We start from the raw sequence: 16,384 nt of genomic DNA on the forward strand, positions 1-16,384 counted from the left end.
GGAAAAACTCAGCAGTGGCCACAGGACTACAAAAGGTCAGTTTTCATTCCAACCCCAAAGAAGGGCAATACTAAAGAATGATCAAACTACAGCACATCGTGCTCATTTCATATGCTAGCAAGGTAATCCTTCAAGCTATGCTATGACAGTACATGAACTGAGAACTTCCAGACGTACAAATTGGACTTAGCAAAGGCAGAGAAGCCAGAAATCAATTGCCAACATTTGCTGGATCACAGAAAAAGCAAGAGAAATCCAAATAAACACTCTCTTTTGCTTCATTGACTGTGTTAAAGCCTTTGACTATGTGGATCAGCACTGTGGAAAATTCTTAAAGAGATGGGGATATCAGACCACCTTCCCTTCCCTTCTCAGAAACCTGTATGCAGGTCAAAAAGCAACAGTTAGAAATACCAATAACCTCAGATAAGCAGATGATACCACCCTAGTGGCAAAAAGTAAAGAGGAACCTAGAACTTCCTGATGGTGAAAGAGTAAAGTGAAAAAGCTGACTTATAACCCAACATTCAAAAAAGTACGATCATGGCATCAGTCCCATCACTTCATGGCAAATAGATGGGGAAACAATGGAAACAGTGACAGACTTTATTTTCTTGGGCTCCAAAATCACTGCAGATGGTGGCTGCAGCCCTGAAATTAAAAGATGCTTGCTCTTTGGAAGAAAAGCTATGACAAACCTAGATAGGGTATTAAAAAGCACAGACATTACTTTGTCAACAAAGGTCCATATAGTCAAAGCTATGGTTTTTGAAGAATTCATATACAGTTGTGAGAGTTGACCCATACAGAAGGCTGAGTGCCAAAGAATTGATGCTTTCAAACTGTGGTGCTGGTGAAGGTTCTTGAGAGTCCTTTGGACAGCAGGAGTTCTAACCAGTCAATCCTAAAGGAAATCAATCCTGAATATTCATTGGAAGGACTGATACTGAAGCTGAACCATCAATACTTTGGACAATTGATAGGAAGAGCTGACTCACTGGAAAAGCAAAACAAACACAACTCTTTCCCTGATGCTGGGAAAGATTGAGGGTAGGTGGAGAAGAGGTCAACAGAGGATGAGATGGTTGGATGGCATCATTGACTCAATGGACATGAGTCTGAGCAAACCCCAGGAGGTAGTGAAAGACAGGTAAGCCTGGCATGCAGCAGTCTATGGGGTTGCAAAGAGTTGGACATGACTTAGCAACTGAACAACAACAAGGAAAATGATAATAAATTGGTAACTTGAGCAATCATCAATGATAGGAAATAAATATTTTCCTGTGGAGGTTCCAAAACTGTACCCACTATTGGCAATTAAATTTATGACTTAGGCATATATCCAAGGGGGAATTCCCTAGTGACTTAGCGATAAAGAATCCACCTGCCAATGCAGGAGGTGGGGTTCCATTCATGGGTTGGGAAGATTCCCTGGAGAACGAAATAGCAACCCATCCAGTATTTTTGTGTGGGAAATCCCATGGACAGAGGAGCATGCAGTCTTAAAGAGTCAGACATGACTTAGTGACTAAACAAAAACAACAACATATATCTGTCATTTAGTTATGGTTTTTTGGGCATACTGAAAGTTTTCTATATTTTCAGAAGTAAAATATTAAGAAATTTGTGAAGTAAAAGTGAAGACTAACAGATATTCCTCATATTTGAAATTAAATGTCTTAGGAAAATAAGATTTTTTTTTTACTTAAAATTTTGAACAAAAAATGCTGAGATGGTTAAATACAATTTTTATTTTAAGCAAGAACTTACAATTCATTAGTTTACAGACAAGCTGAAATAGAAGGTAATATAACTACTCTTTAAAATGAAATTACAGACTGGATTGACAATGACTTTACACAACTAAATGAATTTATCTTACATAACACATTAAAATTATCTTCTATATATTATGAACTGACATCCAAATCCACAGCTCTTATACATAAACTCCACATGTTAACAGAATTTGTTGATTTTAAATACATAGTTACTATGAATATATTTTAGGTGATCACCACACTTTTTTTCTCCTTAGTAAATGCTGAGAATTATGACATATGCAGACAGTGTATAAGAGACCTTAAGTCAGCTTTGATTCCATTATTAAGAAATCCATACAGAATTGGATTAAGACAACAGGACATCATGCCTAGCAAGTGACATATGCAATACACCAACTTGAAATGTCTGTTTGAGATCAGGTTATCATTAAAATCGGTCACCACGTGGAAAAGGTGTAGAGGCATCCAGCTCACCGCAAACACTAGTATCAAGATAGTCAGTCTGTAGAAAACACTTCGAGATCTCTTTTTAATTCTCATGATAGACTGGTTTACTCTCATTTCATGAACATCTGAGTTTTCTTCCGGTTTCACCTCAAAGCAGGTGGGCACCCCTGGTACGAACTTACTGGATGAAGGGAGCGGACTCTTCCTGGAGCCCGCGTGCTCCAGAAGCCTTCCGGGGCGGTTCTCCAGAGGCGGCCTGGCTGGGGCGGGCAGCACAGAGGCCGTCTTCTTGCTGTACCGCCTTCTGTGCTTCCTGATGAATGAGTAGCTCCACTTCTGGCTGCTGGGGAGCTTCACTTGGGGCCCACTCTTTTGGGAAGGATGGAGAGTTAAGTTGATCATCTCCTTTTCTTCCAGTTGGTTTTCTTTGTTGGACAATCCACAGCTTATACTCCTGCAGACACTAGTATGACTTACAGTTAGACAAACTAAGGGCAGAATATACTGAACAAGCAATAAACAGATAGTGAAAGCAATTCGATATGCATCAGATGGCCATGACTCGACACATAGATACCTGTTGCTCAGCAATGCCGAGCCAAAGGTCTCCTGAAGTTCCACGAGGCTGTGAAACACTGGGAGAGGAGAACACATTGCAAAACCCAGTGTCCAGACAGTGGCGATCAGGAAATAGCCATGGTTAGCCGTTAAATGATTAGATACAGGATGTTTTATCATATGATACCTGACAATGGCGATGGATATTAAAATTAAAGTGGAAACCAGAACCGTCACACATTGAAGGAAAGGCATAATGTGACACATGACCCTGCCAAACATCCACTGATCCAGCAAGACCGAGGTCAGTGTGAAAGGTGAGCAAAACAGCACAACCAAGATATCAGAGAAGGCCAGGTTCCCTATGAGGAAGTTGACTGTTGTCTTCTGATTTCGCTTCCTCATGAGAGCCATCAAAATAAGCAGATTCCCCATAAAACCAAGAAGACTTACAAGTGTATAGAGTCCAATCAAAAAATACTGCAAGTCATCAACACTGCTTTTATAGTCATCCCAGACTGGGAAATCAGAGTTCTGAAGAGCAGCAGTATTGTTCTCACCAGCAAATGTTTTGTTGTAATAATCCTTGAGCTCGGAATCCATATTATACTCCTGCTTGGAATAGAAAGACATTAGTTAGGAACCAAAAAAAAAAAAAAAAATCATGACAACTATAAATTAATCCTTTGAGAAGGAAACAAAATTTTACCATTTTCTCTTGTTACCTTATTAATTTACTAAGAAAGGTTAGTGAAGTCTTTACCTGGCACCAAATACTGTGCAAATATCAGCCATAACAATTATAGTAAGTTTAAATCTTTCATCATCATTTCTATGATGTATTGACTCATGTTAAAACAGTAGACAAAAAAAGTAGACCTTTTTTTTCACTTATGTAGGAAAAATGTAAGGGAAAGAAAAGGAAAGTGTGGATAAGAACTTCAAGATATCTAGTTATAATAGCTAATTAATACTTTGTCTAATGGAGATACATGTTGTAGTCATATCTTAGACATTTCTTTCTATCCTACATCAATCAAGGTCAAACTTGAAAGTAACCTACCCTAAACTATTCCTTGATCTATTCAATTGGATGTGATCTCCTTTGAATCCCCAAATATTTCTGTTTATAGAATCTGAGACTATATGACACAATTTGCTTTGCACTGCAAGTATAATAAAAACCAGTTTATCTTATTTATGTATAAGCAATGGGAAAGCAGAAACTGTCCTTTACTCACTGTGATATTGACCATAAAACATGGCACAGTAACGTCATCATGGCACTGTTTAGTAAATATATGTGGGAAAATGAAAAATTCAAACCAGAGTCTAATATCCCAAATATATCAAGTTCATAAAATCTTCCGATTTGAGCTTCTCAAGTGTAGATACACTATCATAGGACCTACATGTACAGAGTACGCACTCAGTAAATGTTTACGTGAACACAATCTTGACAGCGAAATCATCCTGTGGTAAATTCTCAGTTCTCTGAGACCTGCAGATTATGGTGAATTAAACCACTGACCAGCTAGCTGCTGGTATATTTAAAAACAAAATTTACTTGTTTATTTTTTAATTTAAAAATTGAAAATATATTTCAGCCTTAAAAACACTGAATAAATTCATTTTGTTCAAGGAAGATATTATAGCATAAAGAAGTGATACTAATATGCTGCTGCTGCTGCTGTTGCTGCTGCTGCTAAGTCACATCAGTCATGTCCGATTCTGTGTGACCCCCATAGACGGCAGCCCACCAGGCTCTCCCGTCCCTGGGATTCTCCAGGCAAGAATACTGGAGTGGGTTGCCATTTCCTTCGCCAATGCATGAAAGTGAAAAGTGAAAGTGAAGTCGCTCAGTCATACCCAGCTCTCAGCGACCCCATGGACTGTAGCCTACTAGGCTCTTCTGTCCATGGGATTCTCCAGGCAAGAGTACTGGAGTGGGTTGCCATTACCTTCTCTGGATACTAATATAACATATCATAAATTTTGTCACCTCAGGGATATTAATACTATTAATACCACAATGATATTACTTATTTACTGTTACATATTACAGATTTTATATTATTGTCTAATGAAGTACACAACTGCCTAAAATATATCAAGAAGAGGCAAAAGGAAAACCTTCTTCCCTTTAAAAAAGCAAGTGCTTCCCATTTTTTTCTAAACAAGAATATCCTATAGAATACTCAGGATAGCAACAGTTAGTTAATTCTGATGCGTATACCTTGTAACAGAGATCCTGATATAGATAGATGTAGATAGATAGATATAGATATAGATATAGATATGGACATATATAGAGATACATATATCTTAAAAATCAGCGTAAGTTTATCAATCTATTTCTAGATCTATAGTTGGGTAATTATGTTAAAAACTATAAAAATACATATATATATCTAAATTAATAGTAAACAATTATCTCCTATTTATAAGGGATATATAGATCCTGGGCCAATAAATTTCCAAAGGGCAAATCTTATTGCGCACATACATTTGTCGTAAATAACTTTTCAAGTATACATAGAGCAGTTTTCAAATAGCATGATATAAGCATTGTTGTACTATGAGAAACTTAAAAGCTTTTTTCACAACTTCTATAACAGATCCTACATTATTAAGTTTCTGAAGGCCAGCTGCATTCCTTTACAGTGAGACATCACTCAGTCATGTCCGACTCTTTGTCCATGGAATTCTCCAGGCCAGAATACTGGAGTGGGTTGTCTTCCCTTCTCCAGGGGATCTTCCCAACCCAGGGATCAAACCCAGGTCTCCCACATTGCAGGCAGATCCTTTACCAGACAAACCACCAGGGAAGCCCCTTGTAAAGATAAATGAATTCAAAAGTTCAGGATCTTATTCATTTATTCTCAGGTATTAATCAATAATTTACGCTGATATCGTCTCAAGTTGAAAAAGATAACTGGTAAGTACAATAATGACTCACCAGGCTTACTGAATCATCCCACTCATCATATTCCCAGTCAATGGGCTTCCTGCCGCTCCCCTGGACAGGTCCATAAGCTTTTAATCAGAGCAGCCTGGATTGGCCTTCCTGCCTCATTTCCTGAGCTCCAGTGACCCCCTGGCTCCATCTGGCTTCTTCCCCATCCTATTTACACTATTTACACTCACAGTCTGTAAGGCTGCTTGTTACCATGATTCCTTTATACTCAGCTGTTCTTCTCTGGATTCACTTTTTGAAAACAGTCCTTTTTAGTTGAACATCAGTAGTTACTGATTGTCCCCCCTGTGACCAAGGCAAAGACAGAAGAGAAACTGGACAGTATACTCCATAATGGCTTTGTGTTTTCTGGGGACACGTAATTGTAGGGTAAAACATCTTGAGAGTAAAAATTACTGTCCCAAATGTGAAGTAAGAGGAGAAGCAGCACTATCGGTGATGACAGAAGAATGTGGCGTGAGTCTAAAATTCAGAGTGCCTCCAGCGCATGCTCAGGTCTCTCTGGGAGACTCTGATGGAGAAAAGGGAAAATGTGCTAATTATTTTCATGATTTTAATGATGCTTAATAGAGTATGTTGTACATAGTAGATGCTAAATAAATGTTACTTAATCAAATTACAAAAGTAGTTTAATTTTCTCAGCTTTAAAATAACAGAAATGAGTCACCTGGGAACATGGACAAATTTAGCATAGAGTGTGACTATATGTGTATATATGTGTGTGTGTGTGTGCTTAGCCATGTCTGACTCTTTGCAACCCCATGGACTGTAAACCACCAGACTCCTCTGCCCATGGAATTTTCCAGGCAAGAATACTGGAGCAGGTTGCCATTTTCACTTCCACAGAATCTTTCCCAACTCAGAGATGGAACCTGGGTCTCCTGCATTGCAGGCAGATTCTTTACCATCTGAGCCATGGTTCTAGTATATGTGTATATATAAACATACATGCACACGTATATGTACATATGTATAAACATGTTATATGTATACAATAATATATGTATGTATTCATGTATTGAATATACACAGATATATTAATACATATTAATATATTGGATATTGAATGTCTATTTATATTCTATATTCATATATATTTAATATTCAATGTATGAATATATAGAATATTGAATATACATGCATATATGTATGTATGTCTATTTACATATACACATATATTAGAACCATTGAAATCAGACAAGGTTTCAAAAGGCCCGCAAATGAAATGAAGAGTACCTACATAGGCAATTGTGATAATTTACCATGTTTCAACTAAAAATTATGATCAGGCCTCATTATAAAATGTGTCCACTTTATTTCACTTATAGTGTGTTTTTACAAACTGAAGGTTTGTGGCAACCCTGCATAGAACAAGTACATCAGCACCATTTCTCCAACAGCACATACTTACTTTGTGTCTCGGTGCCACATTCGGTAATTCTCTCAATAGTTCGAATTTTTCATGACTACTTGTTACTTTGATCTGTGGTCAGTGACTGTTGATGTACTATTGTAATTGTTTTGGGACACCATGAACTGTATCCATATAAGATGCGACTTAATCCACACACATGATGTCTGTTTTGACTGCTCCACTGTCTGTTCCCCAACCTCTCCCCCTTTCCTTAGGCCTCCCTACTCTCTGAGACACAACAATATTGAAATTAGGCCAGTTGTTAATTCTACAATGACCTCTAAGCATTCAAGTGAAAAGAAGAGTTTCAAGTCTCACTTTAAATCAAAAGCTAGAAACAATTAAACTTAGTAGGCAAGGCATGTCAAAAGCCCAGATAGGCTGAAAGCTATGTTTCTTGTGCCAAATAGTTAGCCAACTTGTGAATGCAAAGGAGTTCTTGAAGGAAATTAAAAGTGCTACTACAGTTAATACATGCTGCTGCTGCTAAGTTGCCTCAGTCGTGTCCAACTCTGTGCGACCCCATAGCAGCAGCCCACCAGGCTCCCCCGTCCCTGGGATTCTCCAGGCACGAAAGTTAATACATGAATGATTAATAAAGAAACTGCCTTATTGTAGATACAGAGGAAGCTTTAACGGTCTGGATAAAAGATCAAACCAGTGACATTCCCTTAAACCAAACCCTAAACCAGACCAAGGCTCTAACTCTCTCCAATTCTGTCAAGGCTAAGAGAGGTGAGGAAGCTGCAGAAAAGTCTAAAGCTAGCAGAGTTTGGTTCATGAGGTTTAAGAAAAGAAGCCTTCTCTAGAACCTCAACGTGCAAGGGAAAGCGTCAAGTAATGATATAGAAGCTGCAGCAAGTAACCCAGAAGATCTAGCTCATATATAATGCAGGTGGTTACACTGAACAGGTTTTCAACGTAGACAAAACAGTCTTATATTGGATGAAGAGGCCCTCTAGGATTTCCATAGCTAGAGAGGACAAGTCAGTACCTGGCTCCAAAGCTTCAAAGGACAGGCTGACTCTCTTGTTAAGGGCTAATGCTCTAGTGACTTTAAATTGAGCCAATTAATGTTTATTATTCAGAGAATACTGGGGCCCTTAAGAATTCTGCTCAGTCTATTCTGTCGGTGCTTAATAAATGAAACAACAAAACATGTCTATTGAAAACATGGCCTACCAAATTTTTTAAGCCTGCTGTTAAAATCTACTGCTCAGGAAAAAAAAAAAAAAAGTTCCTATCAAAATATCACTGCACATTGACAATACAACTGGTCACCCAAAAGGCTGATGAGATGTAAGAGAATTCATGTTTTTTCCATGCCTGCTAACATGACATCCATTCTGCAGCCCACGGATCAAAGAGTAATTTCAACTTTCAAGTTTTATTACTTAAGATAGAGAATTTTGTAAAGCTATAGCTGCCATAGATAATGATTTCTCTGATGGATTTGGGCAAAGTCAATTGAAAACCTTCTAAAAGGTATTCATCATTCTAGATACCATTAAGAATATTTGTGATTTATGAAAACAGTCAACATGTCAATATGAACAGGAGTTGGAAAGAAGTTGATTTCAACCATCATGATGACTATGAGGAGTCAAGACTTCAGTGGAGGAGGCAACTGCACCTGTGGTGGAAATAGCAAGCGAAGCCTGAAGAGCTCACTGAATTGTTACAATCTCATGATAAAACTTTAAGGGGTAAGGAGATGCTTCTTATGAATGAGCAAAGAAAGTGGTTTCTAAAATGGAATCTTCTCCCAGTGAAAATGCTGTGAAAGTTGTTGAAATGACAACAAAGAATTTAGAATATGACATAACTTTAGTTGATAAAACAGCAGCAGGGCTTGAGAGGACTGACTCCCACTTTGAAAGGAGTTCTACTGCAGGTAAAATACTATTGAACAGCATTGTTTGCTACAGAGAAATCACTCCCAAAAGATACGATTAATGGGACAAATTTCATACTTTAAAAAACTGTCACAGCCACCCCAAGCTTCTGCAACCATCACTCCCCTGATCAGTCAGCAGCCACCAACACTGAGGTAAGAGCCTTTACAGCAAAAAATCTATGACTCACTGAAGGCTCAGATGATAGCTTTTTTTTTTTTTTAGCAATAATGGATTTTTAATTAAGGTATCTACATTGTTTCGGGGCTCCCCAGATGGTGCTAGAGGTAAAGACTTGCCTGCCAATGCAGGAGGCATAATAAGAGACACTGGGTTCGGAAGATCCCCTGGAGAAGGGCATGGCAACCCACTCCAGTATTCTCTGTCCATGGGATTCTATCCATGGAATTCTCCATGAGGCCCTTGGGATTCTGTTCATGGGATTCTCCATGGGGTTTGGAGAATCCCATGGACAGAAGAGCCTGGTAGGCTATAGTCCATGGGCTTGCAAAGAGTCGGACACAACTGAAGCTACCTAGCATGCATGCATGCACATTGTTTTATTAGACATAATATTACTGCATGCTTAATAGACTATAGTGTAAGTATAAGTTTTATATACACTGGAAAATGAAACTCATGTGACTTGCCTTGTTGTAATGGTCTGGAACCAAGTCTGCAATATGTCTGAGGTTTGCTCCAAAATATCTTCATTGATAAAGGCTATCACATAAGAACACAAAACTGAAAAGGTAAAAAATATTTACAACATTTATACTTAGATGAAAAAGGACATCAGATTGTATAGTTGGTGGCTGGTACAATTCTATTATAATATATGCACATAAATATTGAACTCATTGAATAAGGAAAAAACCACTATGTCATAAAAATGTCATCCTGAATATTAACTGGACATGACAAAACTGAAGGCAACACTTCTAGCCTGCTCTAAAAGACACGAATTTACACATAATTTGAAAGGGAGGCCTTTTTTGTTAATGAATAGCTAAGAGAGATCAGTTGTTCTTTCTTCATTCAACTAGCATTTATTGAACATCTGATATGCTAGGTGCTTTGCTAGGCTGTGGCAGAAGAAAGATAACTGATACAAAGTATGATGTGAAGAATATTCTGAGAGATAAATTAAAGGTCTCTGATGAGTTGTTGCAGACTACAATTGTCTCATACCCCAAAGGCCCTCGATGGATGACGAATCAATGAAAGAAAGGCATTCTCCTGATGTCTTTTTTCACTACAGTTTGAACACGTATTTCTGGGGAATCCTATGAATATTTATTTGTACCTACTGATAGATTATCTTTTTTCCCTTATGCTTTCTCTCATCTCACATTCATTCATTCATTCACCATTCACTTATTCATTTTATTTTGCTGTGACTATGTAGTTAAACTTTCTATGCTCTTCCTGTAGCCCCACTCCACCCCAAGTACACACATAGCACCAAAGATCATGCTCGACGCTAAAGCAACCTTCTGTAAATTTTATCTTGGATGGATACCTTCTCACAACTAAATAATGGATATTGCAAATGAGAGAAGAGGGCAAAGAGGGAATGTTAAACTTTCTTTCAAAGTGTCTCCTTGTAGCCTGGGAACATTTTGCACATCAGAAAAATTCTCTCTAATAAGATTCAAGTCTTCTGTTTCTTTACTTGAAAAATTTATACCATAGGAATAACTTTAAAATGAAAGGTGAAAAAACATAGAGGGTTTCTTTCCTTACCCCCTAATTTCTCTTACTTCCTGAAAAACACAACAAACAAGCCTATAATAGAAATGGAAATCTTTTTAATAACAATCTGCTTTTCAACAAGTGTTGTAATGAATGTGTACAATTTTATGCAGCAGAAATATTTTACAGATAATAAAAATAATATTAAATGTGAACATCTCTTCATCTTAGATCACTAGAGAAATTATGAAATAAAGAATGTTTTTAAAATGAAATATTATTTTAGAAGAAATCCGATATTGACTGTGTGAAACCTTTTGTGGTGCATAATTTTTGTTCACTTTTTAATACCTGGTTTTAACCCCCCTCCTTCACTCAGAATTCCCAGGCTGAAACATCAAACTTTTGTCCTCAGTGTAACAAGTTAAAGAAAGGAAAGTTTCTGGTCCAACTGTGGTGACGTTTTTTAAAAAGCAGTATCTTGTAAAGACACTGTAATTTTGTTATATTGTAATTGTTTATAAAAATTGATCTAGATGTGACACCAAGACTTATGGAATCTTGTGAATAGACTTTCAGCATTTTAATAGTTCTTAAAAAGAATAGGAGGAGCTGCTTGGAACTCAGAGGACATAGAAGGACTGAGCTTATACATTTAAATAGGTCGCTTTGCTGTGATCTTTTCCTGCCTTATGGAAATACACATCTTTCTTCTCAAAAAGGTTACTAATCACACAAAATAATAAAATATGTGCAATTGTTTCCCCTCTAGCAATGATAAAATATCACCTGTTGCCCACTTTGCTGTGATCCTGGGACAATGGCTATGTTTCACGTTCTCAAATATCCCCATGATGTACTTCTAAAGCCAGAATCTGGCAAAATGTGAATTGTAAAGAAATACTGTTCCGGTCAGCTGATAAACACGCAGGCACAAGCCACCCTCTCTCCCCATTTCTAACATCAGTTTCTTTTCTCTTGAGAAATCTGAAATTTAAAATTGCATTTGGGAGGCAAATTTCGCTGAGTGCGCCTCAGGTGATTTCCACGGTCTCCCAGCAAAGGTCCGCAAGCTCGGGGATGAATTCCCAGCCTCAGAACTCGAGGCTCTGGGACGTGTCGGGATACCTGCCCAGGAGCTCAGACCCGGGCGCACGGCTGCGGGGTTCCGGGCGTCAGCGCGCGGCGCTGCAGATGTTCGGCGCCCCAGGCCCCCGCCTGGAGCCCCCCGGAGCCCCCCGGAACCCCAGCTCCGAATTTGCCGGGCTTCCCCGCGCTCGCCCTCTCCGGGCGCCGCGTCCTCCCTGCACCCGTGCCCGCAGGACCCTAGACACACTCGTCCCGCTCAGCTCTGCTCACCCACGCCCCGGCCACCGGACTCGCACGGAAGCGCCGCTGAATCCTTCCCTCTCCCTCCGCGCCCCAGAGGCGCCCGCTCCCAGCCCGGACCCCTGATTTCAAGCCCGGCCCTACGGGCACCTCGGGGCGCCTCGGCTCCCGGGATCGCGGCCGTTCCTGCTCCCGGCGGCGGCAGGGACTGGGGCCGCCAGAGTAAGGACCGCTCCCGCCGAGCTCCCCGGCCCTGCTCCCCGAACCCGCTCGGGGCGCCCCCTACCTTCGGATCGGTGCGGGAGAGGAGGCACCTCGTCTCCCGGGTAGGGCCCGCCAAGGCTGGGCCAGGAGGTGGGCTCGGGACCGCTGTGGGCGCAGCAGCGCCGTAGCTCGGGCTCCCCGGGAACTCTTCAAGGCCCAGGTTTTCTGCTTGCTCGAAAACAGAAAAATAATAAAAACCCAAAGCAAGCAGAGCGCCGGTCTTTCTCGCACCTTCCACTGTGAGGCGGGGAGGCGTCTGGGCGGCGGTCGCCTAACCTTCCCGGGCGCGGGGTTGCGAAGGCACCCGGCGGAGCGGGGCCGGCTTCCTCCCCGCGCGGCGCGGGCGGCGCGTGGGCGCCAGGCGGGGAGGCTGCTGCCGAACCCTCGCTTCCACGGGCTGCGCCTGGCAGCTACAGACGACGGGGAGGGAAAGAGCTGTCATAGGTTACAAAGACCAGACAAACAAAACTTGTCCTCCGTGTCTGCTCAACGTGATTTCCGTCCTCAAGATGTCCAAATCTGTATCCATCCTGTAGGTTTGCCTTATATTTGATTATCAGTTGTCAGGAGCCTATGGTTTCTCTGTGTGAGAGGGTGTGTGTGTGTGTGTGTGTGTGTGTGTGTGGGTGGGTGGGTGGGTGTGTGGGTGTGTGTGTGTGAGAGAGAGAGAGAGAAATTAGGGATGAACCGGTAATAAACCCCTGTGTCCCTATCCTTTGAAGTAAAAGTCTTTTCTTTTAGGCTACCGGGTCTCTGAGTCTCTAAGGCTGCTTCAGAGCTAATAATTAGGAATGTGAAGATGTAGAAATAAAGAATACCTGTTGGACTGGGGAATTGGTAACAATTTAGAATAAATGGACCACATGGCAGAATCATTAGGTCCCTGAAAGATACAGGCAAAGGGCTGACACATTCCCAGGTTGTTTTTATAGGAAGCAGATCCCCACCAGATGAAAATTTATGACCGTTAGAATATAGACGCTGGACTGTTTGAATCCAGAAGGTTGATGATGCTTGAAACAATATTGATGACAACCAGTTCCAAGAATCGTGCATAAGCTGGTCACTCACCCAACAGCACTCCCTCTCACACTGCTTTTAAAACCCTCTCCCTGAAAGCCATCTGGGATTTGATTTTGAGCTGCCCATTCTCCCGTGCCTGGCACCTGCGATAAACACCGCAGGTTCCTGCATGGCAACCTCGTGTCAGTAGACTGGCTTTCCTTGTGAGGGTGAGCAGAACCAAGTTTTATTGTGTGACAGGAAGAGGGTCACAAAGAGGGTCTTTGACCATAGCTAGGTCTGAGAAGGGGTGTGCTTCTTAATGCACACTTTAAAACTGAAAGCTGCTATGTGACAGTCACAGTATCCCATGTCTAGTGATGAGTGCAATCCGGTGGGAATAGCACTCTCTAAACTGGAGAGCACTGTGTCCCCTGGGAGCAATGTTACTTGCAAATCTAATTTCTGGGGGCAGTAAATATTAACTATTACCCCAGAAGTCAGAGAAAAAAAATTCCTGTGCCCCCTTTCTGCTGAATTTTAGTATTTGATATTCAGGGGACCTGTACAGACTGTTGTTGCAGCAGCCAGAGCTATCCAAGAGCTCACGTATATAAATGTCCTATTTCACTTGCCACTATTTTAACACAACAAGCATTCTGAGAACACCCATAGGCTTGTGGGTGAAAGGAAAAATGAAAGTGTCAAGAAGCTATGCCTGGGGAGAACAGAAAGCTTGGTTCTTAGACTTCCTTAACTCCAGCATCTATACTGTATAGTGCCATACCTGCCATGTAAATTTCTACCCTTCTATCCCCTGTACAGTTACAATACACGCCTACTTCTGGGACACATGGGCTTTAAAACAACTTCCAAAAGAGGCCCCTTGTGACTATTGTCTGGGAGGGGGGAATGTCCCCCCTCTCACTTTTGGAGTCCTTGTGGCTGGACTAATGATAAAATGGACACAAGGTATATTTATAGGAGAAAAAGAAGTATATTTTAATTCATTTGCATGGAGACCTTATAGAAATGAGACCTCAGAAGTGGCTAAACCAGGAAGCTTTTACACTTTTTAGACAAACAATAAATTTGTGAGAAATTGACAGGACAAGGGAGTTTAGGCTTTGGGTGCTTAATTAGTAAGGCATCTAAATAGAGTTTGTGCTTGGAGCAGTAAATACAAGAAATAATGTGGTTTGTTTATACAGGCTCAGTCGTGTCCGACTCTATGTAACACCTGGACTGTAGCCTACCAGGCTCCTCTATTCAAGGAATTTTCCAAGCAAGAGTACTGGAGTGACCCAGGGCAGGCAGACGCTTTACCATCTGAGCCACCAGGGAAGCCTTACACAGGCTGCTCTGCCCAGATTTCCTGTCTCTGGTGATGAAGATCTCTTTCTTCCTCCACAAGCAGGGAGAGGACCTGTCACAGGAGAGATTATTTCTTGATTCCAGAGAGACAGAAGAGTCAGAGTGTCTCTCTCACACTGGTCTCTTTCTTTTTTTTTTTCAATAATTTTTTTGATGAGGACCATTTTTAAAGTCTATTGAATCTGCTATAATATTGCTTCTGTTTTATGTTTTGGTTTTTTGACCAGGAGTCACGCAGGACCCTAGCTCCCCAACCAGGGATCAAACCTGCATCCCCTGCACTGGAAGGCTATGTCTTAACTACTGGACCACTAGGGAAGTCCCACATGGGTCATTTAAGTAATTTAATTAGAGGTAACAAACATGCCATCTTGGCATATTTTGAGGTGGCCCACCATGAGCCCTAACACTATCTTCCAAAAGCAAATACAGCTGGTCTATGCAATAAGCTTTTGTATGTTAAAAAGAAAATTGTATTTTGTTCTTTCCACAAATTTCGTTTTTTTTCTTTTGATGATATGAATCTTTAGGTTGGAATTAATTATTAGAGAAAAAAAAAAAAAGGACAGCATGTCTTTGAGATGCAGATTGTGTTTAAGCCACCATTTCTGTTCTCACCACATGCGCAAACATGCAAGCCTCAAAAAGAGAGTCAGAATTTCTTCTTTAAATACACATTTGCCATACATCATTAGAAATCCTTTCTTTTGAAAAGAATTGTCAATTTGTAAAATTTCAACAATTTGTTACATAAAGAAAATATGAAGATAACTGTGCTTTTATTTTCAAATTTCTCAGGAAGGATTCAAGATGAATCATTATAATTCTGTAGAGTATAATAGTGTAATTTTGTTTCTACTTGATGGAGTGTCATTCAAACAGAGGAAGTATCAACACTACTCCTGGGAATAGATGTAGTAATGTCCACCTCTGTTCTATGTATTTTTCCCACTCACTATTTGCAAAATGCTCATTTGGGAAATTAAGTTGGGTTTTATGTGTGTTACAAAATTAAACTGGCCATTTTCCAGTTTTCATAGTTCTTTATCAGTTATGGAAGGAAGCATATCTATAAAGGTAAAAGTTAAAATTGCTCGGGAACTCCTGAGACAAATTATTGAATAATAAAACACTCCAGACAATGCCTGGGGTAACTTTTCTCTGAGGAACGTCTGTTGTTTTTATCAAAGTTATTGCTGCTTTTCAATAACAACTACCATTTGTGGAGACTAGTTACTGAAGTGCTTTGATATAATCTCAAATGATATGTGATCTCAAACATTAGTTATAGTGGGAGTAAATCAATGAAAGAAAATATTTTAGTTGTATTTTTTTCTCTGAGAATTTTTGTTATATTCACTAAGGGTAAATGTTTCTTTGTCCACTGTTTCTATCATGATAAATTTAAATCTTTAATTCTTAAAAGGTATGGAAAGGGCCATTTCTGCGTATTAAACATATTTTTATGAGCTCACTGATGCATTGATTTCCTTGGAATCTAGTAGACTGTCATCTAATCAATATTCAGGACTTAAGGCAAGGAACTAACTTATAATTGTGAAATACATTCAATTTAACTAATGAAAGCTAGTTTTTAAAAAAAGTTACTCCAAAGTATTTGCATGCACAGAGTCGTTTTCTCAGG

At 40.1% G+C, this 16,384-nt stretch overlaps 1 protein-coding gene and 1 pseudogene across 1 annotated transcript; one reads left to right on the forward strand and one right to left on the reverse strand.

Moving 5' to 3' along the window:
* Window positions 1–1,728: 1,728 nt before the first annotated feature.
* On the reverse strand, window positions 1,729–12,781 carry NPY5R (neuropeptide Y receptor Y5). Its single transcript, XM_027971384.3, has 3 exons — window positions 12,386–12,781; window positions 9,726–9,819; window positions 1,729–3,401 (listed from the first exon to the last, which is right to left on the reverse strand). Exon 3 carries the CDS (start codon window positions 3,390–3,392, stop codon window positions 2,052–2,054), a length of 1,341 nt encoding a protein of 446 aa, XP_027827185.2. The 5' UTR covers window positions 3,393–3,401; window positions 9,726–9,819; window positions 12,386–12,781; the 3' UTR covers window positions 1,729–2,051.
* Window positions 7,454–12,916, forward strand: LOC121819863 (tigger transposable element-derived protein 1-like; annotated as a pseudogene).
* The last annotated feature ends 3,468 nt before the right edge of the window (window positions 12,917–16,384 follow it).

Source organism: Ovis aries, chromosome 6 (genome assembly GCF_016772045.2).
Source record: "Ovis aries strain OAR_USU_Benz2616 breed Rambouillet chromosome 6, ARS-UI_Ramb_v3.0, whole genome shotgun sequence".
Classification (NCBI taxonomy): Eukaryota; Metazoa; Chordata; class Mammalia; order Artiodactyla; family Bovidae; genus Ovis; species Ovis aries.